Here is a 26,952-nt window from a genome sequence, read left to right on the forward strand (position 1 = left end):
TATTAAAAAGGAAGGTTTAGTCCTGGCAAAAGGTTTATTTTGCCCGGTCAAATTGGTAGTTTACAATTGCATACACGGGTAGCAATGGCAGGCCTCAGACAGGTTTAAAGGGCTACTTAAGTGGGTGGCAAAATCAGAGCTTCAAACCCATTAGTAGCATTTAATATACAAGCCTTGGGTACATGTAGTACCACTTTACTAGGGACTTGCAAGTAAATTAAATGTGCTAGTTGGTTGTAAGCCAACTTTACCATGTTTGAAGGAGAAAGCACAAGCACTTTAGCACCTGTTAGCCGTGGTAAATTTTGCAGAGTTCTAAGGCCAGCAAAAATAGGGGGAGTGAGGGCAAAATGTTTGGGTATGACCCCACTGAGAGGGCCAAGCCCAACAATATGTGATCGTGAAATTGCACTGCCATAGATATTTAGTAGTATAATGTTTGTAGGAGAGGCCAATTGCATTCAATGTGGGTTTTTGAGCAGGATGAGGATAAGACCAGTTTTTAGGGTGGTGCAATGAGATATTTAAGATATCCATGTAGAGGTGAAATAGCAGTAGGAAGGATGTATTTTGTAAGAGAGATGTGGCTTTGAGAGATTGAGAAAAGCTTGCCAGATCGTTAGTGATGAGGGGATGAAATGAGTCCCAACTAAGGATGTTGCGGAGGGTAGGGTATTGGAGGTGACAGGAGTCATCTCCGATAAGCTTCCGTCTGCAATGAAATGTTGTTCATTTTGTTGAGGAAAAAGTGCTTAATTTTACAGTGCAATGGCAGATGAAAGGATGTGTCCCCTATCTTGAAGAGTGCGTTTCTGTTTTTTGTTTGCTTCTGAGATGATTTAGTGTGCTAGGACACATTTAGGAGTGTTTAAAGAGCACCAGGTCTTTTCGAGTTTCAAGGTTGGGTAACTGCTAGCATTTCAGGTGTAACAAGAATAGGGGCATTAGATTTGGATTTGACTTTCTTAGTACAGTATGGTTAATGGGCTTCAGATATGCTTTTGAGTGTAACAGAGAGACTCCAAGTTGTTTATCTATCAGACCCCGGTGAAAAGCACATAATGTCTATTCTAACGAAATGATAGGAAAGTATGGTCATTACTGCACAACTATCTATGGTACTGCATGCAGCATACTAGAAATCCTTAATCTTTGGATGACTAGAAATCAATCTTATTTTATTTGGATTTTTAAATGAGATGCTCAGGACTGGTGAGGACGATTTAGGTGAAGACACCGAGGGCCCACTTTAAACTAAACTGGTACAGGACTCTCCTCACCTCACCTGATGCCTATGAGGTGAGGACACAAAAACAAAAGTTACAGGCTCAATGCGAGCCTGTATAACTACCATACCAGAGACGCGTGAGTAAATATGACTTACTGTGCGTATTACGAACAAAAAAAAGGAGGATTTGACTACCATTACCTAGGTCCTGATAAAGGCCCGGACCCGTCAGGGCAACGAAGACCAAAACATGTTGACCACTCCTGTGTGATGCTAAAGACAGTTAGCATGTCTGAAAAACATGACCACTTCACCTTTTAACCTTACCCCCATACTCTTCTCCTACATTCAATTTCAGATTTAAGGTATAGGATAATTTTAAGTTTCACTTCACAGAGCCCATCAGTACCCTCCCTCAGAAGGAGATGGCACTCACCTGGGAAAGCGAGTACCCAGGTGCGAAACACAATGATGATGCCACCCTATAAGATACCCTATTGGTGATCACCTACAACATCAGTGGCAATTACTAGTTTTGGATTTGAGGCCAATACGTAAGGTATCCATGCTGCAGACACCAGTGCAATTCACTCTCCTTTGATTAATAAAGTAATGAGACTTGGGGGCATTTGATTTTGATGTGACTTTCTTAGTGCAGAATGGTTAATGGGTCTCTGATAGGCTTTAGTGTAGCAGAGAGTCTCAAGGATGTTTAACAATCAGACACTGGCGAGGAGCACATAGTTTATATTCTAACAAAATGATAGGAAAGTAATGTTAGTACTGCACAACTATCTGTGGTACTACATACAGCGTACTAGAAAGCCTTAATCTGTGGATGGCCTGGGATCAATCTCATTTTATTTGGATTTTTTAATGAGATGCTTTAGGTAAATGATTCTCTTTGTATCTGCCACCGTAGTCTTACCTGGCACAACAATCCGATATAGATTCTGCAATCAAAATAGACGCAATGTTCCATCATGCACTTGCAAATGGTCTTTTATACAGAACAAGAACCTTATATTGCTAAGTAGGCACTGTGAATAACAAAGTTATTATTGGCCAACTAGATGGTACTTTCGCAACTTTTGGAAAACCAAGTCATACACAGTTCCCAGCATTAGATGCATTAATGTGCTGATTTATGAGAAGACGGTAGATTTATCAGCCATCACAGCGTAACCAAGTCTCTGCAGGTAGTGTAAACTTGAAACTGTTGCAATTACCTACCTACGTTTAGTACAGCAATGGCCTCTAAACAGACGTTCTGAGGTGGGGTACACTGCTCTATCTTGATGAGGTCTGCTGTACATCCTCCATCACCAACATCCATGCAGGAGTAGCAACGCAGGCTGGCAACACCTGGAAGAAAAGAAAATATGAGAATCACTCTTTCTGCACAGTGATTCACAAAACGCCTTGTGTTCAGTGCTCCAACGGTCATAATGGAGAGAAGCACTGCCCATGAGCACTGCTTATTAAAAATGCCCTTCTGTTAACAGTGCATACCTCACCTGAGAACACCACCTGCGAAGAGTGCATGTGTTAATATGAGGAGAACAACCCTCTCTGTGTGCCCCTACTGTGGACAGGGCTCGACTAGTAGGAAAGGAACTACTATTGATCAATGTGCCTCTTGTGTTAATATGGAGGACATGCAAGTCAATTGAATGTGCCAATTAGGGGTATGCCAATTTTAACATGTTGAGAGACTGGTTAGGAGGAGTAAACTGCTCAGAGTCCTATGGCCAGCAGAAACTAGTTCAGAAAAAGAAGGCAAAACTCTGAAGGAATACCAAACAAAAAATGGTAATTTCCAATATAATATATACATTCTAGGCCTTATTCACAAACATCAAGATAGACAAAGAGTTAACTTAGACCAAAAGTCTAACTTTACTACTTTTCTGTATTCACAAAGGTGAGTTAGACTTTTGGTATAAATTATACTTTTGGTCTGATTTGACACATGTGAATCAGGCACTGAAGTTTAGACCTGAAGTCCATGGCCTGATTCACAAAGGTAAAGTTAGACCAAAGGTCTAACTTACCTTTGTGAATATCGAAAAGTAGTAACGTTGGGGTTTTGGTCTAAATTAGGCTTTCGGTCTATGTTAGACTTGGTCTAACTTTACCTTTGTTAATCAGGCCCTTAGACCTTAGGTCTAAACTTAGACTTCAGCTCTTACTTTACCTTTGACAACCATGCCCTGTGTAGATACGGTTCAGTGGCACTTTTCATTAAAAAGGCATTGTTTAATGTAACTTATGCTCTGACTCAGTGTCCCACAGATTTTGTCAATCTATTTACTGTGTCTGCTAAAAATTGGTATTCCAGGTTTTGTGAAAATCCATCTAAGGGAACGAAGTAAATGAGGGGAAACAGTGGAGAAAAATGGGAAAATTTACAGGCATCTACAGCTCAAATGGTTGAATAGAGGACCAAGTTCAGCGTGAAAGTAGAACTCTACTCATAGCATGATCCTTTATTGATTTGGTGTAAATCCATCCAATAGTTGTATAGCTATTTGTGTTAAAAAAAAGTTTCTAAGTGGGCCTGTTTTATGTGTCTGCCGTTTGAATTTGAGAACCATGATTCACAAATCTTGCCAATCACATTTTACATTTTATAATAAATGTGACTCCCTGGATAAGAATCAGATAATGTCTTTTTTTCGGACATCTTGAAACTCGTATCTCTTGTGAATCAAACGTTTTGCACTGCCATAGAGGGGGACAACCTTAGAGGCGGTAACCCTTGGGTGAGTGCTGAGGAGTGCCCAGAGTAGTGAAAAACACATATGCTTCACACAAAAACTCCATCGACTTGTTTGTTAACAATGTAGACAATATTAGAGAGTCATGAGAACAACCATTTTAGAGACTTAATTTGGCAGCTATTTGGTGCTTGACTTTAAATCTTCTCTGGCTCAACTACTACAGTGTTAAAATCAGTAAGCTTTTGTTCTGCCACTGCTACTCACACAAACATACTCCATTCAATTAAATACATACTTAGGCAGTCACTGAGGGACAAGAACACTCCAATGGAGTCAAAGGTACAGCACAGACACACACCCACTCATTTCATTACCATTCAGGGTTTGACTCATAGATACATTACACTGATAGAGTCAAAGGAGCAGCGAGGTGTCCAACACGGGCACACATTTACACTCATTGCCACTCAATCAGATATGCGCTCAGGACTTTACTCAGGAAGACAAACACTCCAATGAAGATAAAGATGTAGTGAGGCAGTGTCCATCCAACATAGGTACAAGCTTATGAGCACCACAAATCTATCCAATAATCACTTGGGGCTAGACTCAGGTATATGAGCACTTCAATGCAGGCAAAAGGTCCAGTGAGGCAGTGGGTATCCATCACAAGCATAATTTTACACACATCACCACACACTCAGGTACACACTCCGGGTTACACTCAGGGATATTAGCACTCCTATAGAGGCAAAAGTATGGTGAGGCACTGGGCCTCCAACATATGCTCAAAATTACATGCACTAGCGCTGATACATAAATATAATCAGGGTATAACTCAAGGATATGAACACTACGATGGAGGCAAATGTGTGTAGCAAGGTAGTGTATGTCCAACACAGGCACAAGTTTATGCGCATTGCCACTCACTCCGATACACACTCCAGGCATGTATCAGGGATTCGGGAAAAAATTCCAATAGAGGCAAAGATGCTGGGAGAGATTGGGCATCAAACACAGGCACAAGTTCACATGCACCACCATTCAGTCAATGTATAGATGAATCTTAACAAAAGAAGAAAAGTAAATTAATTGCAAAAAGTAAAGAAATTAATGATTCTATAATGTATCTTTGGCAAGCCATACAATTTCTGTGTTTATATATATTCACTTAAAAAATCAAAGGCTACAGGGACGTTATAGCTAGGCTCAGATTTCACTTGTACGAAACCATAAAAATTCTGCAGTTATAGTTTCCTTGAGCTAACTATAACTTACACCCACACAATGCCCTGTTTATAACCTCACACATTACATCACTCACTGCTACTGAAAAGCGGACAGATCGTGTTGCGCTTGCAATTGCCTGATATATTGCCTACTTCTGGTGCCTCTTTTAAAATACCCCGTTTTGTATCTAGGTTAGTTGTTACTTTCAGATTTACCCTGATTTTAAATTGTGCCCTCATACCTGCACACTAAAACTGTTGTCACCGCTGTTTAGCGGGTCCATTCCCTTGGAGAACTAGCGTTTGCCGGCCATATTGGGGGGGAATTCCAGGATGCCTTACGGCGCCATTTTCGGGGTTGGCGCTCTAGCGGTCATAAGGACGCTAGACCGCTATTTAAGGGGAGCAGTGCAGGTGGAGTGTCTTGCTACTGAAAAGCGGACAGATCGTGTTGCGCTTGCAATTGCCTGATATATTGCCTACTTCTGGTGCCTCTTTTAAAATATCCCGTTTTGTATCTAGGTTAGTTGTTACTTTCAGATTTACCCTGATTTTAAATTGTGCCCTCATACCTGCACACTAAAACTGTTGTCACCGCTGTTTAGCGGGTCCATTCCCTTGGAGAATTAGCGTTTGCCGGCCATATTGGGGGGGAATTCCAGGACGCCTTACGGCGCCATTTTCGGGGTTGGCGCTCTAGCGGTCATAAGGACGCTAGACCGCTATTTAAGGGGAGCAGTGCAGGTGGAGTGTCTTGCTACTGAAAAGCGGACAGATCGTGTTGCACTTGCAATTGCCTGATATATTGCCTACTTCTGGTGCCTCTTTTAAAATATCCCGTTTTGTATCTAGGTTAGTTGTTACTTTCAGATTTACCCTGATTATAAATTGTGCCCTCATACCTGCACACTAAAACTGTTGTCACCGCTGTTTAGCGGGTCCATTCCCTTGGAGAACTAGCGTTTGCCGGCCATATTGGGGGGGAATTCCAGGATGCCTTACGGCGCCATTTTCGAGGTTGGCACTCTAGCGGTCATAAGGACGCTAGACCGCTATTTAAAGGGTCATGTCAACGCGCAGCGGAATCGCGCAGCGGGATCGCTGGATTTCCGCCGGAGTTACGCCTGAGTTCAGCCCGTCTGCGCCCGTCCGCGCTGTGGACGTGCTGCAGGACGTGCTGGTTACTGAGGATATTCAATCCTTGCCTCAGGTATGTGGGTCCTATTCACTGCAGCAGATGATTACTCTTAAACCTCCTCCGTTATCATGTCACCACAGGTTTTCACCTGAGGGCCTCCTACGCGCTACAGTTTGTCGTACCTGTAACGTTAGTCTTTGGCCCTCGTCCGTTAGTGAGGAGGGGAATCATACTCCTTCTTTTAAAGGGAGTGATATTTATCATCAAAAGGGTTTCCTAGTCAATGCTAAGTCCCTAATTAAAAACAATGTGGCTTTCCACGATTTTGTAACTGCACGGAAACCCTCTTGGGTCTTTGTTACAGAAACTTGGGCGTCGGACTCTGCAGGTCATGATCTAAGGTTGGCTGTCCCTGATGGCTATGCTTTACAGAGACTTGATAGAACAAGATGTAGGGGAGGTGGGCTGGCAGTTCTTTATGACACGTCGCTGGTCTGCTATACTAAAGCCCTATCGGAGTCTTCGGACCTGTTTGAGGCTATGTACTTCTGTATTTCTGGCTCTCCGTCGGTGTCTTTCACAGGAGTGCTTATTTACAGACCTCCTGGCCCCAGATCTAATTTTAGCAGTGAGTTATTTAGAATCTTGGAACCATATTTTGGTAAGCCCCATTTGACCATCTTGGGAGATCTTAATTTTCATTTAGAAGATTTGGGCTCCAATGATACTCTTTCGCTGATTGATTCATTGTATGCGTGTGGTTTTGGCCAATTGGTAAGGGCTCCAACCCATCAAGCAGGCCACATTTTAGATGGGGTGTTTTCGAATGATTCGAGACTGTCAATCGGTGCCCCTGTTAGGCTGATTTGGTCCGACCATTCGGCAGTGCCTTTGGACTTAGCTGTTTCCTCTGCAGGGCCACCTAAACTGAGCTCTTCTAATAGAGTATCTAAGAGATGTTTTAAGAATATTACTAATGAGTCTCTTATCCCTTTTGTTAGGGATCTTTCACATTCTTCACCGAAAGATGTAGGGGAGGCTGCGCAGGATCTTGCTAACTCTATATCTAGAGCCGTTGATGCACTGGCCCCCCCTTCTCTACGATATGCAGCTAGACTCAAACCCTCAGCTCCGTGGTTCTCTGAACCCCTAAGGCTTCTGAGGCAGGGCGTCAGAAGACAGGAAAGAAAATGGCGGAAATATTGGGACCCTATGGAAAGAGAGGCATATAAACATAAGTTGCGAGTGTATAAGGTCAGGGTGATTGAGGAAAAACAGGAGTTTTTTTCCAATCTTACTTCATCCCTTTCCTCTTCTAAGGAGCTTTTTAAGATCGTAGACTCCTTGTGCTCTCTTCAAATGCCTGATCCTGTGGTAGGGTCGCAAGAATTATGCAATAAAATCTCGGAGTTCTTTCATAACAAAATTGAGGACATCCACCTTACTCTGGAACTACAGAAGAGCACTCTGGGATTGCATCTCTCCACAAATGTGGCGAAAATGGAGTTGTGGAATAGAGATCCTTCTAAGACTCTCACCCACTTTCCTCCGATGTCTCTTGAAAAGCTTGGCCTGCTGTTGGAAAAGACCAAATCCGCTTCTCCCTTGCATCCCTGTCCCTTGAAGGTTCTGAAATCATGTCAGGATACGCTATTACCTCCTATGTTGCAGATTATGAATGAGGCCATGATACAGGGAATCTTTCCAGCTCCCTGGAAAAAGGCGATAGTGAGGCCCCTGCTTAAGAAGCCTAGCCTGGACCCAGAAGTACTGAAAAATTTCCGTCCTATATCTCTGTTGCCTGCCCCAGCTAAAATGCTTGAGTCTTACCTGAACTTTCATCTGTCAAACTTTCTGGATTCCTCTGGCTATCTGGACAATTCGCAGCACGGTTTCAGAAAGCACCATAGTACGGAGTCAGCTCTTACTATGGTTATGGATAACATTCGAATGAAGGTGGACCTAGGCCAGACCACAGTTCTGGTTTTACTGGACCTTACAGCTGCTTTTGATACCCTATCTCCCTCAACTTTAACATCTCGTTTGGGGGAACTTGGTATATCAGGTCCGGCATTAAGCCTTCTGTCCTCTTTTTTTAGAGCTTAGAGAACAGAGGGTTAAGTTTGGAGAGTTTCTCTCCCCTGCTAAATCCCTGCAATGTGGAGTCCCACAGGGGTCGGCCTTGAGTCCGACCCTGTTTAATATCTATGTGGCTCCACTAGCTAGGCTGGTGAAATCTCAGGGGATGGAAGTTGTCTCGTACGCCGCTGATACCCAAATCATGGTGTCCCTAGCTCATTCGGCCCACACTTCCGCGCTCAGCTTCAGAAACTGCATGCAAGCAGTTGCTGACTGGATGATTTTAAACTCCCTGAAGCTGAACGGGGAAAAAACAGAAGTGCTGATCTTTGGTAAAAACCAAGATGTGTGGTCGAGTGAGTGGTGGCCTCCATCGCTGGGTATCTGTCCTATGCCTGTCGGTTCGGCTAGAAATCTCGGCGTGATCTTTGACAGCTCATTGAATATGACTTTGCAGGTTAACAGAACTGTGGCTACCTGCTGGGGGGTCATCAAGATCCTGAGGAGGATTACTCACTATCTTTCCCCTCAGGCTCGTAAGCAGACGGTGGTTGCTCTTGTGGGTTCAAGGCTGGACTATTGCAATGTTTTGTATGCTGACATCAACAGGGGTCTCATCTCTCGCCTCCAGGTAGTACAGAATGCTGCGGCAAGATTTGTCATCGCTGCTCCCTTTCAGTCCTCTGCAACTTTAGCCAGGAAAAGTCTCCACTGGCTTCCGATTCAGCAGAGGATCTCCTTTAAACTCCTTTGTTTGGTGTTTGGAGCTCTCTCCCCAGGATCCTCTAATGCCTTGCGTTCTCTATTAACTCCTTATTTGCCCAGTAGGAGCTTGCGCTCTTCTGAGAAGAATTTACTTGTAGTTCCTCGCGTGAAGAAAGTTAGATGGGGTGGCAGAGCTTTTTCGAATCTGGCCTCTTGCCTTTGGAATTCTCTTCCATCAGAAATTAAGGCTCAACCGTCATTGGCTCAATTTAAAAAAGCGCTTAAAACATGGTGTTTTATTCAGGCATACCAGTAAGTGGTCTTTTTTATCTATTTTAGCTTTTTTGGTTAGGCGCCTTGATGCCCTTTGGGCTTAGTTGCGCTTTATAAATCGGATATCATTTCATTTCATGACATGGTCAGTGACATCACAAATGACATCACTGGATGACTGTGAGTGAGTGCATGAGTATCTCAGTAGGTCTGTGAGTGGGTGTGAGAGCGTCTCACTGGGTGTGTGAGTGTCTGAATGGGTCTCAGAGTGTGTGCATGAGTGTCTGAGTGTCTGTCTGAGTGGGTACGTAAATGTCTCAGTGGGTGTCTTAGAGGGTTTATGAATGTCTGAGTGGGTCTGTGAGTGGGTGTCAGAGTGTCTGAGTGCATTGTGAGTGCATCCATAAGTGTGTAAGAATCAATCTGTGTACCAGACCATATACTAAAAAAGAGGTATAAGAAGAACGACTTGAGAAAGGAGAAGGCCTAGGGCCTTCAGAAGCACTGGGGTCTCACTAATCCACCCAAGGCAGGTGAGTAAAGGACCCACGTTAGACGCATGCAGTGTGGGAACACAGCAGCGGATCCCAATAGACTTCAATGGAGCAAGTCGCGGTTGGAATTTTAAAGTTTTAGGATACTTCGGGAGAGTCTACAAGCAAGTCACTTACAGGGTAAGTAGTTCTAGAGCCAACACACACAGGAGCACCGGAGTGCACGAGTTACCTCACCCAGGGAAGCCGGGTGAATAGGTGTCTTTTGGTGTCGGGTCGCGGTGTCATTTTCAATGGGAGCCAAAGAAGACTAGCTTCTTGTGAAGACAGAAGAAGTGTCCAGTGGAATCCAAGGCTGAATTCTGAAGAAAGAGGACCTGAAAGCAGAGGAGACAGTGTTCAAAGTCACTTGCCAGTGACCCGGGTCAAGGAAGATGGATGCCCACAGTCGTCGGGTGATTTCAGTTGATCATGGATGTCTTGACTCTTCAGCCATGAGGTCCAGTAGGCGTCGACGATGACCAGGAGCTGCAAATGCAGACCTGCAAGTCTTGTGGAATGTGAAGAAAGTCAGCGGTGCAGACCAGCAAGGTCTGAGGGACTAACCCAGCAAAGGTAAGTCAGGGCAGGCCTGGAGCAACCAGAGGAGCCCTTTGATTTGGTAAGAAAGTCTTCAGGGGACCCACAAGTCAGCCGGCAGGGGATCGCAAAGACGCCTCGGGAGGACTCACTTCACAGGAGCCCACGGTCACTTAGGACAAGGTAGGCCTCTGATCTTCGGTGCAAATCCTGCTGGAGGCTTGGACCATACGTGGTTTAATGCACAAGTTCATAGAATGTCGTGTAGGTGTTGCACTTGACAATAGTGCACGGTACCCAGGTATTGCTGTTCCTCGTCACTCGTGGGGTCCACTTGCCTCAGCTTTGCTGGGGGCTCACGATGGCCGTCGAGAAGTCAGGAAATCTACTTCCAGGGCTGCCGGGACTTCAGACTCCGGCGGGAGCAGGAAAGTTTGCTACCGTTGATTCAAAGTTTTGGTGCCTGCCAAGCAGGGGAGTCACTCCTTGACTCCAAGGGAGATTCTTCAGTCTTCCAAAGGTAGTGAAACATCGAAGGTCCTGGATTCTTCTTGTAGAGCGTCGTCCAGGGATATCTAGTTTGCAATGGCAAAGGTTCCCTATCTTATACTAAAGGAAAGGAGGGACTAGCTCTATGACCACTCCTCTGGGAGGGTCAGGGGAGTGGGTGGTTACACCCACTTCCCTTTGTCCAGTTTCACGCCAGAGCAGGGGCAGGTAGCCCATGAACCGGTTTGAGCTGGCATATGCACAGAGGAGCCTACTGCTCCCCCAGTGCAGGACTTCAAAGCACTCTAGGAGTGCACCCACCCAGCCCTAATACACTAAATCCTGTATGGAAGGTGGTTACACCTCCCTGTGACAGGATGCCTATTGCTGGGCCTCCTCCACTGCGAGTTTCGGTCAGCAGCAGGAGGGCAGCCCAGTGTCTGTGCTGGTGGCATCCATTTTGTGATGCCAGGGCTCTTTCAGGATTCTACCGTGTTTCCACAGTAGGTACATGTCTATCCCTCTAGAAGGGTGGGATCATACTGTGGGAGTATGATTCCAAGGCGTTTGACACCAAAGATGGCATGGTATAATGCAGCCATCCCAAAGTTAGCATTTACCGCTAGGTTATAATGCACTTAAGAGTATATGATTTAACCGCATCCACAAACAGCCATAGAGAATAGACTCTGACACTGCAGAGGGGCCCTGCTCAGGCAGAGGCACCCCCTCACATGGAAACCAAGCACCCTGCCCTCAGGATTGATAGGGCCTGCCTTAGAGGTGACTGATAGGTTTATATGTGTGTGCAGGTATAGATATAGGGAACCTATATCTCAGTGAGGAGTGCTAACACTACCTCACTCAGGCTGCAGTAGCAGGCCTGTGGTGTCAGATTTAGTCTGCTTCCCAGGGGTGGCATAATACATGCTTCAGCCCTGGTAGGCCTGTGAAGTACCTATGCCCTTGGCACCTAAGGTACCATATACTAGGGGCTCATAAGGTACCACAGTATCCAATCACTAGTGGCCCCCCTCTTCTCCCTCCTCACCTTGTTTTCACTGCTGCAGGACTGTGCTCGGCAGAGCGAAAAACTTTTGCACTGGCATTTTCCATCTGCTGCCCGCACCCCGAACCAAAGGGTTCCAGGGATGTAGGCGGCTGACAGGCGCGAGGCGCAGTATGAACGGCATTTTCATTCGCTTTGCACGTTACTTCTAGCGTCATGAACTTTGTGGTGGGCTGCTGCCGCTTGCCCTTTCTTCCCCATAGCCTCCCAGCCCAGGTGAGCAATGCCCATTGACCCCCACCCTCTCTCCCTCCCTCCCTCCCTCCCTCCCTCCCTCCTGTGTGTCAGCCCGGGATGAGCCAGCTTCCTGGGCACACACACAGCCGCACCCAAGTACTTCACGGGTCTTTAAAAGACCATCTGAGTGTTAGCGAGGCTTTGTTGTTTTTTCACGCCTCCTTAGAGCCCCTGCATATCCACTGACTATCGCTGGAAGAAAAGTTAGACACCCCGAAATTTTTAGTAGCCCCCCGAAATGTGGCTCTAGGTGCGCTGTTTATTATATTTATGTTTATTTATTCATCATGCTAATCACGGCGCCCGCTTCACGCTGCACGCACAGCATATATGGACACCGGCACATGTTCCAAAATATGGGTGCCTTTGTAGTACCTTGTGCCTTTTATTTTCATTTGTGCGTTTATTAATTCATCACGGGTCCACTACATGGACCGCCGCACGCACAGCTTTTATGTACTAAAGGCGCGGCACCCCCTTTATGCATTTTCGTCTAGTTTTAGCTGCTGGTGATGTGTCCATGAGGCCGAGCGCTTTCCCTGCTGCACAGATAGCAGCATTGCGGACATATTGAGCATTTGGCTCATAAAAGGGGGTGCCACGCATTACTGCATAAAAGCTGTGCATGCGGCGAAGTCAGCAGATTGTGCCCTTGGGCGGCGGCTGCTTGAGGGATTGAAGGAGGCAGCAGCAGGGAAAGTAGCAGTGATACCTGACCAACCTTAAATCTGTAATGTCTCAGTGACAGTTTACTGGTTAGCTCTGCCTGAGAATATCTGGTCGGCTCCAGTGCACCACCAGCAAACACTGTTTGTCAGCTTGACATCCGGTGGGTTTGGCGCTGTTTACAACCAAGAGGCTGATTAGGGGGAAAACAAAGCACTCTTGCATACACGACTGCTGATGCTTGTTTTTAAACAATATAAACAGTTCTGCAATCTTCTTTTATAAAGTCTTACTGCCGGCGCATTAAGTCCTATTACAAAAATAAACAATATGCACTAACTACGTATAGTTGGCAAAAGTGCAGGAGCGCATGCGTTCTCTTCCTCCTGCGGACATGTTTTTTTCTGTCCCTGCAGCGTAGATGGACTCATGTCCAAGCGGTGAGTGCTTGTACTGGAGTAGGTGTGTGCTGGGCAAGCTCTTGCAGGAGCTGCACACTTACCATCGCACCGTCAGTGGCAGAAGCAGAACAAGCTCAGCGAGCCAGAGACCGAGAGCGGTGCAGAGTACGGCGACCCCCTGGGCGAGCAGTTTATTTATTTATTTTATGCGTTTTTATATAGCGCGGACTTTACCTGAAGGTGTCAGAGCGCTTTACAATAGGATTGCCTTAAATAGAGGTGCCAATGTCTGGTGCAACTCGTGAATGCTTTACTAATGCTTCACATGCACATAAAATTACTCAAAATATGTTTGAAGTTATATAGCGGTTAGACGCCTGCAGCTTCCAAGCACTGTACATCACGCATGCGGTTATTAGAGATCTAAACGCCCACTGTCAATATTATATTTGTTTCATCCCATATCTCAGTACATGTGCGTTTTTTCAAACTTACCTAAATATATAGTTCATTAGACTAAAAGTGTCATTATTAACATAACAGTAAAATGCATAAACAAGTGAAAATTATTTTCCTTATTATACAACAGGCTCAAACATTAAATTTAGCAAAGTCATGCAAGAATGTTCCACCTGCCAAATGCAATCGAGTGCTGATGTATAGGAAATAATACACAAAACTTTAATTCAGCTCTCTTGAGATGCAATTTTCTTTATGATAAAAAGGACATATTCGTGAGCAATATGCCAGCGTATCATTTCTACAAAGATGTACTGCATGTAGTATCACATCCTCGGCTTCCCGGTAGTCACTTAGGTCTTCCTTCAGTATCAAGCCCAAACAAAACAAGCATTTGCAATGCAATAGGTCTCGCATTTACGTGTGTTTGAGGTATTGGCATTGTCAATGACAATAGCTTTTAGTTTTGTTTTCATATTTATGTTTTAATAACGAAAACAAAAATAAAAGGCATTGTTATTTGCAATGTCAATAGCTCAAACTCGTATAAATGCGAGACCTATTGCATTGCAAATGCTTGTTTATTTTGAGAGGGAGAGTATCTGTACTTCTCAAGAAAAACATAATACTGTTAATTAGAAAGTACTGCACTTCTCAGAAACGAGATGTAACAGTGAGACTAGAGGCTTTACTCCTGCTTATATTACTGACCTGTCCCAGTACTTGCTTCTCAACATCTGGTCACCCTAATCAAGTGACACATAAAGCTCTGAACTGTCACACACAAAAGTGTTGTAAAAAAAGGAAAAATCACACATAAGCAGACTGAAATCTTGGCGGCTATGTGCTGATGACCGGCTGCGTTTGGCAACCAAGCGGCACTGGGGTGACGCTCAGGAAGCTTTGCTGCGGAGAGTGCTACCTGACAGTGACACACGCAACTTCCGTGTGAACTAGACTACTTCTCTGACGAACTGCTGTAGTCACACACTGCCTCTGTAAAAGACGCACTAGAGTGGCCCGTGCTCTTCCAAAAGCAGTGGACTACTTACCCAAGGGCTCCACGGTGAAGGCTGACATGGGATACATCTGGGAGCAGGGGAGGAATTCTAGGTGGCGGTTAATTTCGGGAACAGGAAGCGACCAATTCCCCGGTGCCGGAGCCACATGATGAGCAGAACTCCGTGGATTTTATATACATTTGCGTATGTTTATGTGTTTATAGATTTTGCCTGACTGAATGTCACCTACATCTTCGTGAAGGAACGCAGATTAGGGAAAGCTTGATTATGTTGCACCTCAATGTCCATCACTTGCTAGAAGTGTGACAGTGAAGAGTTAAGCTTAAAAAATCTATAAATGGAAAAAAAAATTGCATTTTGAATATTAAATAGATATGTTCATCGCAATATAGCCCAGTTTTCAGCTTCACCTTCGAACTCTTGTCTTGATTGATCAAAGTTAAAAGATGTACATTTTGTTTCATAATATTTCCCCAACCCTGGTTTCGTTGCACACAACTATAGCTCTATTTGCCCTGTTTCTGGGTCTCAGCACTTTGAGAAAATACTCGTATATCAAGCTACCTATATAACGACACCGTAACAAAAAAGGGTGACACTTCAAGTTTATTGGCAATATTGAAGATTGGCACGCTGAAAACAATATTTTCAAATTAGTCACGCTCAATTGTATACAGTGGAAATAAAATGAAAAGTTAAAATGCTTTTTCCTTCTGATTATTATTCGATGGAAAGTACAGTGTGTATCTAGTGAAAACAATTCTATGGTAATTCCAGGTACCAGTGAACATTTGTGCATTGGGTATCTCTATTTCCTACACATTTTCTTGTTGCAAAAATACATAAATCTGAAGCCATGTGCTGCGCGCTGGAAGCCTGGTACAGCAAGAATGCAAATTGAGGGAAGTTTCTGAATTATTCAGTAGCCTGTATTTTATTGGCTCGCATTGGTCCCAATAAAGATATTATTAATATTAAAAACATTTCCCAGGCTAGGCTTGGTGCAGACTTGTTCGGGGGAGAGTGATGGGAAGGTGGAGGGCGGGCGGCTGCCCATTACATGGGCGAACAAGTCTTAACTTGAACTAACAATATTGCTGGCTGCGTGGGATGATTGATGCGCTTTGCAAAGGCCTAGATTGGTTGAAACTTTCTTCTGATGTTCTCACTGACTTGTTCTTAGTCATGTGCAATCACCGAGGCCACAAAAGGTAACAAATGTTTGATGTATGGCACTATTGCCGCTCTAGCCAGACTTGCACTCATTTGGTGTGTTTGCCTATGCGTGTGAAAGTGTGTCTGTGTGATGTGCGAATCTGTAAATGTGCTTCTGTTTCTGTATCCCTGTGTAGGTGTCTGTGAGCGTGTGGGTGAAGGATGCCTGTGTGTCTGTGAATGCGCCTGTTTGTGTATCCGTAGAAATGTGTTGGTGTGGGGAGTGTGCGTGTGTGTGTTTGTGTGTGTGTGTAAGAGCGCGCCCATGCGTGTGCATGCGAGCTGCCGGGTCTGTGAGTGTGTGTATGTGTGAGAGAAATTTAGGGAGGCCGTGATTATATGTGTCTTTGTGTTGGTAACAGTTTCTGGATCTCAATGCTTGTGTGTGCGTGCTTGTCTTTGCGATTGTGTCCAGGAACATATCCCTTTGAGGGTGGATGGGAATGTATACTTGCGGACACAGCTTTCAGGCCACTAGCCAAACTATCGAATGATCTCACTGGCAACAAATGTGTAAAAATAGCACAGAACTTCCCCCTTGTCTTGGGACCGTTTCCATTATATGTGACAGCGACGGCAACTGTGCTAGGCCTGCAGTGTTGTTCTTTGATGGCGGATTGCTTTCTTCGTTCCTGGCTATGTCTGCACATCTTTCACTACAACATTATTAATATTTCGAGGCACGGTTATCAATTTATGGCATGCCAGCCCCCACTGAAGAAAATATGTCATAAGGTGCGTTCCATTTGTTTCCCAGGGAGAGAGGGAAAAGCCCTGTTCTTTTGCACCGTCTCATATATTACAAATCACCGCAGCCCGGATATCTTAATCAGCGCTTGAAAACACATCCTTATCAGCCTGAGCTGTAAAATATTTATCCGAGGCCCAGGATTCGTGCGGAAAGAAGGGGGGAATGGTGAGCTTTTGATGGAAGAGCTTTGTGCCACAGCCCTGTTCATTTTGGGGACTTTTCTCGCAGCGCTGTTTGTTCTATTGAAGCGGATAATAAACAGACCAGTCGGCCGTCAGGTTCGTGGGGCTTCTCATCCAACATATAGACAGAATGTGGAACTGCTTAACACATAACTAGCAACTGTCTGTAAAACTGTATTCTTTGTAATGAAACCTGTTTTAATGTAAAGCGCTCCAGCACCTTCGGGTAACGCCCGCGCTGTGTAGATGTAAATAAATAAAGCACATTGCAGAACTTTACCTCGTATGAATGACACAATCGAAAAAGAGATGGGCGTGTTTGGGAGGCATGTCCGCGCTGTGTAGATACAAATAAATAAAGCACATTGCAGAACTTTACCTCGTATGAATGGCACAATCGAAAAAGAGATGGGCATGTTTGGGAGGCATGTCGTAGTAGGAAGGGAGGGTCAAAACGAATCTGAGTTTCAAGCAGGTATGGCGGAAACGTTTCCTGAGCAGGCCGGAGCGATGCGCTTGCCAGTTATCTCCCTGGCGGACTTGGAGGAGCCTCGAGTGTGGATCGCCAGAGGAGGCTTCGGTGACATTTATCAGAGCCAAAAATGGGGGTTGCAAGTGGCGTTGAAGGTTATGCGAGGAAGCAGGTATGAGGAAGTACCATCCCAAATGGTAAATAACACAGAGTAGGCTTGGTCACGGTTATGTGACTGGACCTGTGACTTGAAAAACTTACGTTGCTAACTCAACATGCTAACACCCAAAGCGGTCATGTCGGAAAAATAACTTCCTGATTCTGACGTAAACACAAGTGATTCAATGAAAACAGTGGGTGTGCCGGCAGAGGAGGCTGGGTCTGCGCAGCAAAGCGGCCATGCGGCCGCGAAAGTGAAAGTGATCGCGATCACAGCGGCCGTGCGGCCGCGAAAGTGAAAGTAAGCGCGGCGTGCGGGCCCGCGCACATGCACTGTAGCTCTAGGCTGGCCTGGTAGCACTTTTGGGAGCCCACATACAAAATGTCTCTTCGAGCCAGCGCATGCGCTGGGCTCAGCGAGACCTAAAAAACTAGAGCACAGAAGCTTAACTGGAGGGATTTGTTTGCCCAGGATTACCCGTATGTGGTCGAGTGGAGAGCGCCGGGATTTAGGTGACAGCAATCTTACTCAGATCAACAGAGTAAACTGCAAACTGAATCAGAAATGCCATAATTAGAACCAGGTCGCAAAACAATTGTAGTTGGGATGCTTTGTGTGTAAGTAATTATTGGAGAATAAGATTAGAGCATAGGTAACAGGGGACAACAATAAGCAGGGAGTGTCTTTCCCTCTTTCCACAACCCAGGTATCTCCCTCTCCTCTCGGAACTCAGTGTCTCTCGGTCTTCCTTTCAGAAATCAGTGCCCCATGTTATCAAGAAATCTTGTGTCTCTTCCTTTATCTTTCATAAATCAGCGCCCCGTGTTCTCACGTAATCTAGTGTCTCTGCCTCTATCTTTCAGAAATCAGTGCCCTCATAAAAGTTTAATTTCCATTCCATCTGTAATGCAACTGGTGCTCATGTAAAGCACTCTGATACCTTTGGGTCGAGTTTGCGCTATATAAAACAGCAAAAAAAAAGCAAGCATTTGCAATGCAATAGGTCTTGCATTACTGAATGTTTGAGCTATTGGTGTTGCATTATTATTAGCAATGCTAAGAGCTCAAACTTTCATAATGCGAGACCTATTTCATTGCAAATGCTTGTTTATTTTTGGGCCCAGTGCAGCCCCCCTCCCCAGGCTGATTTTGGCTCCGGGGACCCCATCCCCGACCATTTTATCATTTTTTTTAAGCGCGGGGGCGAGCACCTCCCTCTCGGGGTTTGTTCAGTCCCGGGGACCCCATACCCAGGGGCTTGTCCTTTTTTTAAAAAAAAAACAATTTTGAAGGAGGGGGGCCACATGGCCCTCATCCCTAGGCCAATTTTGGCCCCGGGAACCCCATCAGGGCCCAGCCATTTTTTCATTAAAAAAGGGAGGGGGCCGAGTGCCCCCACACTCACCCCAGCCACTTTTGGCCCCAGGGACCCCGTCCCCCAGGGCTTCGCCACTTCTTTGGTGACCGTGGGGGGAGCCTCATGCCCCTGGCGGTCCCTGGCGGCTCAACTACCTCCTGCAGGAGCCGGCATTGCTTTTGGGCAAAGGGAACTGCTACCATGCAGCACCCTTTGCCCAAAAGCAATTCTGCTTCGCTTCATGAAAGCGAGAGCAGTTTTTCTGCTCACACTTCCATGAAGCGAAGCAGACGTTTGCTATAGCATGGCGGGAGCAGTAAGTAATATACACACACACATACATATATAGATGTATATACACACAGGCTACCTACACCACTAGTTCCGCAGGAGTGCAGTCAAGGGCAGCTGACCATTCACCACTTGTTTCCTGTAGTAACGACCTGGCTCCTTCCAAGTGTATGTGCTCCCACTGTTGAAACAGTCTCAATTTTTAGCAAGGCACAGGGCTTGTTGTTCTCACGTGAGCCGTACTCCCATTATCAGCTCTTTCAATTAGTTGCTCCCCATCAATCTTTACAGCCTGTGCTGAAACATGGGGCAAACAGTCATGAGTGTGAATGTCAGCAAGGCTAATACCAGGTAGCGCCCCTCCGCTTCAAATGTGTTATATTCGGGGCTGGACTGGCCTTTGATCCTACCGGGCATTCCCCCGGTAGGTTGGAGCCTCTGGAACTTTCCAGCTCCCTGAGATTAATTGCAACAGCTACAGGGGCCTTCTCCAGAAAGAGAGGGACAAGTGGAGAGAGAGCGAGCGAGCGAGATGAGAGACGAATGTAGTGTTCTCCAACGCGGGGTAGCAGTGCAGTCTACCCGCGTCGGAGGTATTTCGCTAGCGCTGGCTCGTGTCATCACGCGCCAGCTATAAATAAAGGGGCGTGGCCCGCAGGAAGGCAGTCGGGACCACGCCGAGAGTCCAACAAGTGTCCCCTGTGTTTATTGCGGCCGTAGCGCTGATTACCACGTGCGCTAGCGGCCTCTTATCTATTAAAACGGACTCTTATCTATTAAATCGGAGACGCAAGGGAGTGAGACAGAACGGATGAACAGAGAGACAGCGAGAGGAGGAAGAGACGGGGGCTGGTTGGACATTTCTGGCAGTGTGGCTTTTGGTACCCCAATCCGGGATCGGCCATATTGAGTCCGTTCTTAATGCAATCACCCACATCGGAGCCCTGCCCTGTGTTCCCCTCCATCCCTAAGTATTTCCTGATATAATATTTGAAGTTTATGTTTTTAAAGAGCGCTCATGCAATCAAGAACCCATGTCGAAGCACTATTAAAAGCGTAATATGAGAGACATCATGCTTAGGGTCACATTTTGTCAACAGTTTTAAAATATTAGAATTTCACTTCAAATGTAATGGCTAAACACAGCTGAGTTTGAAATATATATATATATATATATATATGTCGCTCCAAGTACACCAAGATACGAGTCACTCGTTGCGGGCGGGTGCCGAATGCGGTGGTGTACCGCACACGATATAGGCTCCAAAGATTCCTCCGTTTTCTGGAAGGAAAGAACGGCACTCACGGGGCTTCGTTTCAGCAGAATTTAATAATTTAAACCGAATGCAAACAGACGCGTTTCAGAATAGATCCTTCTTCAGTGTTTGCCTAACACGCTGTGAGGCGCCATTAAAAAGAGTTACATCGATTAGCCTAGACACAAACAGGGGACTGGCGCATTTTCCATCATGAGCGCCATCTTGGAATGGTCAATTATGCAAGGTCTTTTTTAAATAAAGTTGATTGAATACAACATTTTAAGCATTCCACGAGACAATTCATAAACATGCTTGATTCTGTTATCATAACCTTGCCATGACCCATCAATTCATTGCATTTTTACCGTAGATCGGTTAATTGCACCAAACAAATTATGTTACATGTTTCCCTCGTTTGTCATTATTTAGCCGTGGATCGGCAGAAGCTTTCGATGTTCCAGGTAGCCACTAATAATGCCCCGGATACACTGGCAACTTCCTACACCAAGCTGGAGAGATTATACGAGCGGGAGATCCGCAAGTGGTGGGAGGCTACCTCACTTCAAAACTACATCGAAGTAGAGAGGGTCCCCAGAGGCTTGCGGATATACACGGTTCCAGCGTATGAAAACCCTGATCCCATGCTCTTGGAAGCCTGGGCAACCCATACAGCCCTCTCATGTAAAGGGATGTTGGAGATTCTCGTACGCTTCGCTTGGAGTGACAGAGATAAAACCTTAAAAGAAATAGAAACGCTGGAAGAAGAGCTAACCAAGGATTCAAACAAAGACCAACAAGAGAAACTAAGAGATGCCATGAAACAACGACTCGTGAAATACGAAGTGAAGATCAAAACACGCAAACAAGAAAAATTTGATCGGGATGAAAGGGACTACACAATGGGGAGAGTTCTCACCTTCGCGAAAAAATTCGAGCAACCTAGAAGAGAAGTGAGAAACGGTAACAAATCAAGAACCACTGAAAAACCTCCCAGGGTGGATACCTCAGAATCCAATGTAACAGAGAACGAACAGTCGGAAGATGACGCAGCCGGCATGACGGAAGATCTAACAAAAACCCCTTTTCAAAAGGAGTTCAATGTCATCAGACAGTCATGGCTGCGGGGAGGCAAAAGCAAACCCCCGGAAAACGAAAAACCAGAAGGGGGGGCCGGAAGAGGAAGAACAAGAGCGAATCAGTCGACCAGAGGTTCCAGGAACAAAAGAGGGGGCAGATGGTAGAAAGTGACCATCTGACCATAGTCAACCTAATATCTAAGGTACTGACCCCAGTGGAAGAATCAGTACTCAAATTGGGTTTAACGTTTTGCCCACAAAATCGAATGGAGTTTACCCAAACAAGGATTGACTTATTTAAATTTGTTCGAAAACTAAAGTTACACAAACATTTTAAACTAAAACCCACAGCAAAAGAAACGAAAATGCTGAAAGTGTATAACACCACCGATCTCCTGGTGGGTGATGATTTAATTGCCCTGGAAATTCTAGAAGACCTGCGACAAGAAGGGACATTGGAAGATCCAGAGTCCGCAACTACTACGAGTCAAAGACTCACACGAGTCGGCATAGAGCAAGAATCACCAAAAAGCGGCATGAAACTACCCTCTAAGTTTCTACCACAAATGCCTTTCGACGCCATTGATACCTTCTCCGAAGCTGTCGTAAAGGAGCTAATCAAATTCAGAGGAAACAACAACGGGAAAACTCGAAAAAAAGACAATCTAACTGAAGCACAAAAAACTGCCATTAAGGATTTGGAACAGGACAATACAACCATCTATAAACCTTCTGATAAAGGAGGGAACATTGTGCTGATTCCAAGAGAACTATATGTAGCAGAAGCCATACGACAGCTAGGAGATAAAAATTGTTATGAGACAACTACAATGGCAAAATACCAGACAAGCATAGAACAATTACACACTTTAATAAAAAAGTGGTATGAGCATTCAATGTTGGACTTTGATGAATACTTGTTTTTAAGAACCAATAACCCCGTCCTACCCACATTTTATCACCTACCCAAGGTGCACAAGAATAGAACTCAACCACCGGGTAGACCGATAGTTTCCTCTATAGGAAGCTTGACAGAGAATCTCTCCAGATTCTTGGATCATTTCCTCTTTGAAGCCGTATTGGGACTAAAATCCTACATTAGAGACTCTACCGACTTCATAAGACAGATTGAGAAACTCACTTGGCAACCTTCTTATTGCCTAATTGTTTTAGACATCACGAGTTTATACACTTGTATTAACCACACACAAGGCATAAACGCAGTGAGATATTTTCTCCAGAAACGATCCTTGAAATTCAGTATACACAACGAGATGTTGTTGGAATTTATCGGATTCTGTCTGTACAATAACATCTTCATCTTCCAGGGGGACCTCTTCAGGCAAATCTCGGGTACCGCGATGGGCACCTGCTTCGCCCCCAGCTACGCGAACTTGTTCGTGGGCTGGTGGGAGGAGCAGGTGGCATGGTCTGAAGAAAACACAGACTGGACTAATAAAGTCATATCGTGGTATAGGTACATAGACGACCTTTTCCTGATATGGAATGGCACGGTGGATCAGGCAGAAAGATATATTGAACATCTAAATAAGAACGAGATCAATCTACGATTCTCAGGCGAGATAAGTTTGGTGGCAGTAAACTATCTTGACCTGAGAGTCGAGATACAGGGAGGGAAGATTACAACAGCCTTATATAGAAAGCCGACTGCTGGAAATAGCACGCTGCACGCTGCTAGTAGCCACCCCCAAAAACTGAAGAACAGCATCCCATATGGGGAATTTCTTAGACTGAAAAGGAATTGCTCTGAAGAAAGCGATTTTAAATTGGCAGCCAGAGCAAGCATAAATAGGTTCATTGAAAGGGGCTATACTTCAGGCCTCCTTGAGAATACACTCAAGACGGTAGAAAAATACCTAGAAAGGACTTATTTCAGCAAAAGGTCCGTGATGATCAAATCGGCAAATTCCGGATGATAACCACCTTCTCGGAAGATGCCGACAGTTTAAGACGAATAATGAGAAAAAATTGGCACATATTGAAAACTGATGCCATTATTGGCACAGACATTCCAGCAGGACCACTAATCACCTTCAGAAAGGCCCGATCCCTCAAAGATAGCTTGGTTCACAGCCATCTGGATACTATACCATCTAAACAGGGAACCATTAGTGAAATGAAGGGTTTCTTCCCTTGTGGGAGATGCAAGGCCTGTGCGTATAGCAAAAGGGTGCTTACGTATGAGATCAAAGGCCTGAAAGCACCTAAAAAAATCAAGAAGTTCATGACCTGTAATACCACCCACGCAGTTTATTGCCTGAAATGCCCCTGCGGGTTAAGATACATAGGGAGTACGATACATTGTGTGAAACTTAGAATTTTAGAGCACATGCGTGCAATTGCCAAAAAAGATTTTAATTATCCCGTGGCACGTCATTTTGCCCTTAAACACAATAGTAACAGGGATCTGTTACAGTACTTCAGCATAGACTGCATTCCATTTGATGTAAGGGGAGGTGACAGAGTTCTGAAGTTGCGAAGACTTGAATCACGATATATTATAGATCTCCAATCCAAGTCCCCAAATGGGTTAAATGGTGGGGAAGAATTGACAGTTCATCTGGGTAACTAATTGTTATGTGATTTAAAGTGATCATTGATCGTTGAAATGTTGACTGGTGAAAACCTGGAACATCGAAAGCTTCTGCCGATCCACGGCTAAATAATGACAAACGAGGGAAACATGTAACATAATTTGTTTGGTGCAATTAACCGATCTACGGTAAAAATGCAATGAATTGATGGGTCATGGCAAGGTTATGATAACAGAATCAAGCATGTTTATGAATTGTCTCGTGGAATGCTTAAAATGTTGTATTCAATCAACTTTATTTAAAAAAGACCTTGCATAATTGACCATTCCAAGATGGCGCTCATGATGGAAAATGCGCCAGTCCCCTGTTTGTGTCTAGGCTAATCGATGTAACTCTTTTTAATGGCGCCTCACAGCGCGTTAGGCAAACACTGAAGAAGGATCTATTCTGAAACGCGTCTGTTTGCATTCGGTTTAAATTATTAAATTCTGCTGAAACGAAGCCCCGTGAGTGCCGTTCTTTCCTTCCAGAAAACGGAGGAATCTTTGGAGCCTATATATATATATATATATATATAAATAAATATTAATAAATAAATATATATATATATATATACACACACACATCTATATGTGTGTGTATATATGTATGTATAGTGCATTCATTCTTATAGCTATTTGTACATATGTTCATTGTATGTCAGCGAATTGACGTTTAAGAACGAAGGCTCACTTCTTATATATGGGTTAATTATATTTTACTGTTTTATATTTAATTATATTTTATTGTATTATATTTGTATATTTTATTATGGACAAATATATTAGCCTTTGGGCCAGCAGTTCTAATGCGAGGTGACGTCATTAATTACCCCCAATGCACATGATACTGCTAATAGAGAGTCCCTCTGCCAGAAGTCAGGTGCACAGATGCCCCTCCCCCTCCCCCAAAACATTACCTGGCAGCAGACACACCGCATTCACCACACAATATACCTTGAGTCAGGAGGACAGCCAGCAGGATTCCCGCCAAGGCCACGTTTCCCAAAACCTGCGCGAGCTTTCCCGCCGCCTCCATCCCTGCGCTTCCCTTCTTGTTCGTCTGCCAAGGAGAAAAGGTGGTGTCAGAGTCGAGCCAGGACCTGACGTTGTAGGCAACTTGCCAGCCCGCTGGGCAGGTCAGATCTCTTCCTTTCTCTGCCTGCGTCAGAACTGCACAAGGGATGACTTCGGGTAGGGCTGTAAGCAACTAACCAACCCCCCCGCTCCCCCTCACAGACACACACACACTTGAGTGTTTCGACACGGGGTACTGGACGGACGCGGTTCTGCCAGTCCCGCTTAGGCAACTTGGTGAATTTCTACACTTGACTAATGTTCTGGAAACAACGCCTTCAAAACAGTACATTGCGTAAGAACCGCTTTAAAAATCAACCAGTGACAAAACACACTTTCCTCAGACTCCTGTCGATCCGGGAATCAGGGCGCATCGTTTGACTTAGTCCCGCCCACCACCGCCAGCGAAGAGGAAGGTAAAGTTAAAAACAAAGCAATTCCATATCTGCCCTGTCCTTGCACCGCGCTTGCATTGAGCAAGAAGGGAACTCGTAAAGGGAGTGTCTGTGTTCTAATCTGACTGCGCTCCAGTGTCGCCCTTGCTGCTGTTAACCCTATTGCATTCCCAATGCTTGTTCTTTTCTGAGAAGTAGTTCAGAACCCGAAGGAGATGAAAATATATTTAGACGTATACTTTCAATTTACCGACCTTTGAAGGATAGGAGGCTGAGTTGACTTTGCTGGGATTCAAATTCACGACACGCTGCAGTGCACATTAGATGTCGCCTATTAACACGCGGACCCACTCCCGTTGTATGTGTCACACTGAGTTACAGAACAAATCGCCCGTCTTTGAACTGAGATGTGATGAAATGATGGGTGGGAATAGGGAGCAATAAATTATTTTTTTTACATACGAGCTCATGTCACTTACCCCAGCTCAAGGATGGGAGATCGGGAACATGAGGGGTGAACGAGGGACATATGTTACCAATGGGTGATCAAAAAGGAAAGAATGTGGAGAACTGAGATGAGGAGGAAACACAAGATAGACAACATAGAGGGCTGCAAAAAAGCCTAAGAGATAAGTTGAACTAGGGCACGCGCAGGGGTAAATGCTAGAACCAATGAAGACAGAATGGTGGGGACAGGTCTATGGGCACTAGTGCAAGCAAGGGGTATAGCGTCCCTCAAATGTGGGCGGGTGGTAAAATACAGGACTACTCCTGGTTGAGTGGGTCCATCCGGCCTCAGGGCCCTGGTGCCACTGCACTTGATGCACCATCAATGGCTACGCCTCTCGGTGTGGAGAATATTTCTGCTGGCAGCTGCGCAGGCTGGGAGAGGCCAGAGTCAATTTTCTAAACATATAACGAAACCCACCTAAAAATGGGGCACCCTGATAAAACACACACAAGAAGACACAACACAAAAGGGAACACGGTAGAGCAACAGTTTATAGATAGGAACAGTTGCGCTATGGGTCTTAATTATAGGGCTAATTGGCAGAAAGAACCTTTCTGCGTGTGACAGATGAGACAATACTTGCCCTGTCGCCACTGGGTGACTTTAGAAACGGAGATGAGCTGAGTTCTAACTCTCTTTCTGGCGGGAAGCCATGAATAAACAAGCTTTGGCAAAGCTAGCAGATATTTTATTGTCCGACAAACTTTTGACTTTGCCAGTGCTTGTTGTGTTTTAAAAACATTTTTATTTGTAAAGCTGTTGTGGGGAAGTTGCCTTGCACTTTCCAATATATAAAAAATGTAAAGCAAAAGCAAATATTAC

The 26,952-nt window shown here is 44.9% G+C and overlaps 1 protein-coding gene across 1 annotated transcript in view; it reads right to left on the reverse strand.

Annotated features, from left to right (window-relative positions):
• Positions 1–25,442, reverse strand: part of LOC146808919 (ly6/PLAUR domain-containing protein 3-like) — a 112,806-nt gene extending 87,364 nt beyond the window's left edge. Inside the window, exons 1-2 of the mRNA XM_085615724.1 lie at positions 25,105–25,442; positions 2,462–2,593 (exon numbers count right to left, since the gene is read on the reverse strand). Of these exons, the coding sequence (XP_085471850.1) occupies positions 2,462–2,593; positions 25,105–25,186 (214 nt within the window). The 5' untranslated portion in view covers positions 25,187–25,442. The remainder of the gene's footprint in view (positions 1–2,461; positions 2,594–25,104) is intronic.
• Between the last annotated feature and the right edge of the window lie 1,510 nt (positions 25,443–26,952).

This window comes from Triturus cristatus, chromosome 7, assembly GCF_964204655.1.
Source record: "Triturus cristatus chromosome 7, aTriCri1.1, whole genome shotgun sequence".
Lineage (NCBI taxonomy): Eukaryota > Metazoa > Chordata > Amphibia > Caudata > Salamandridae > Triturus > Triturus cristatus.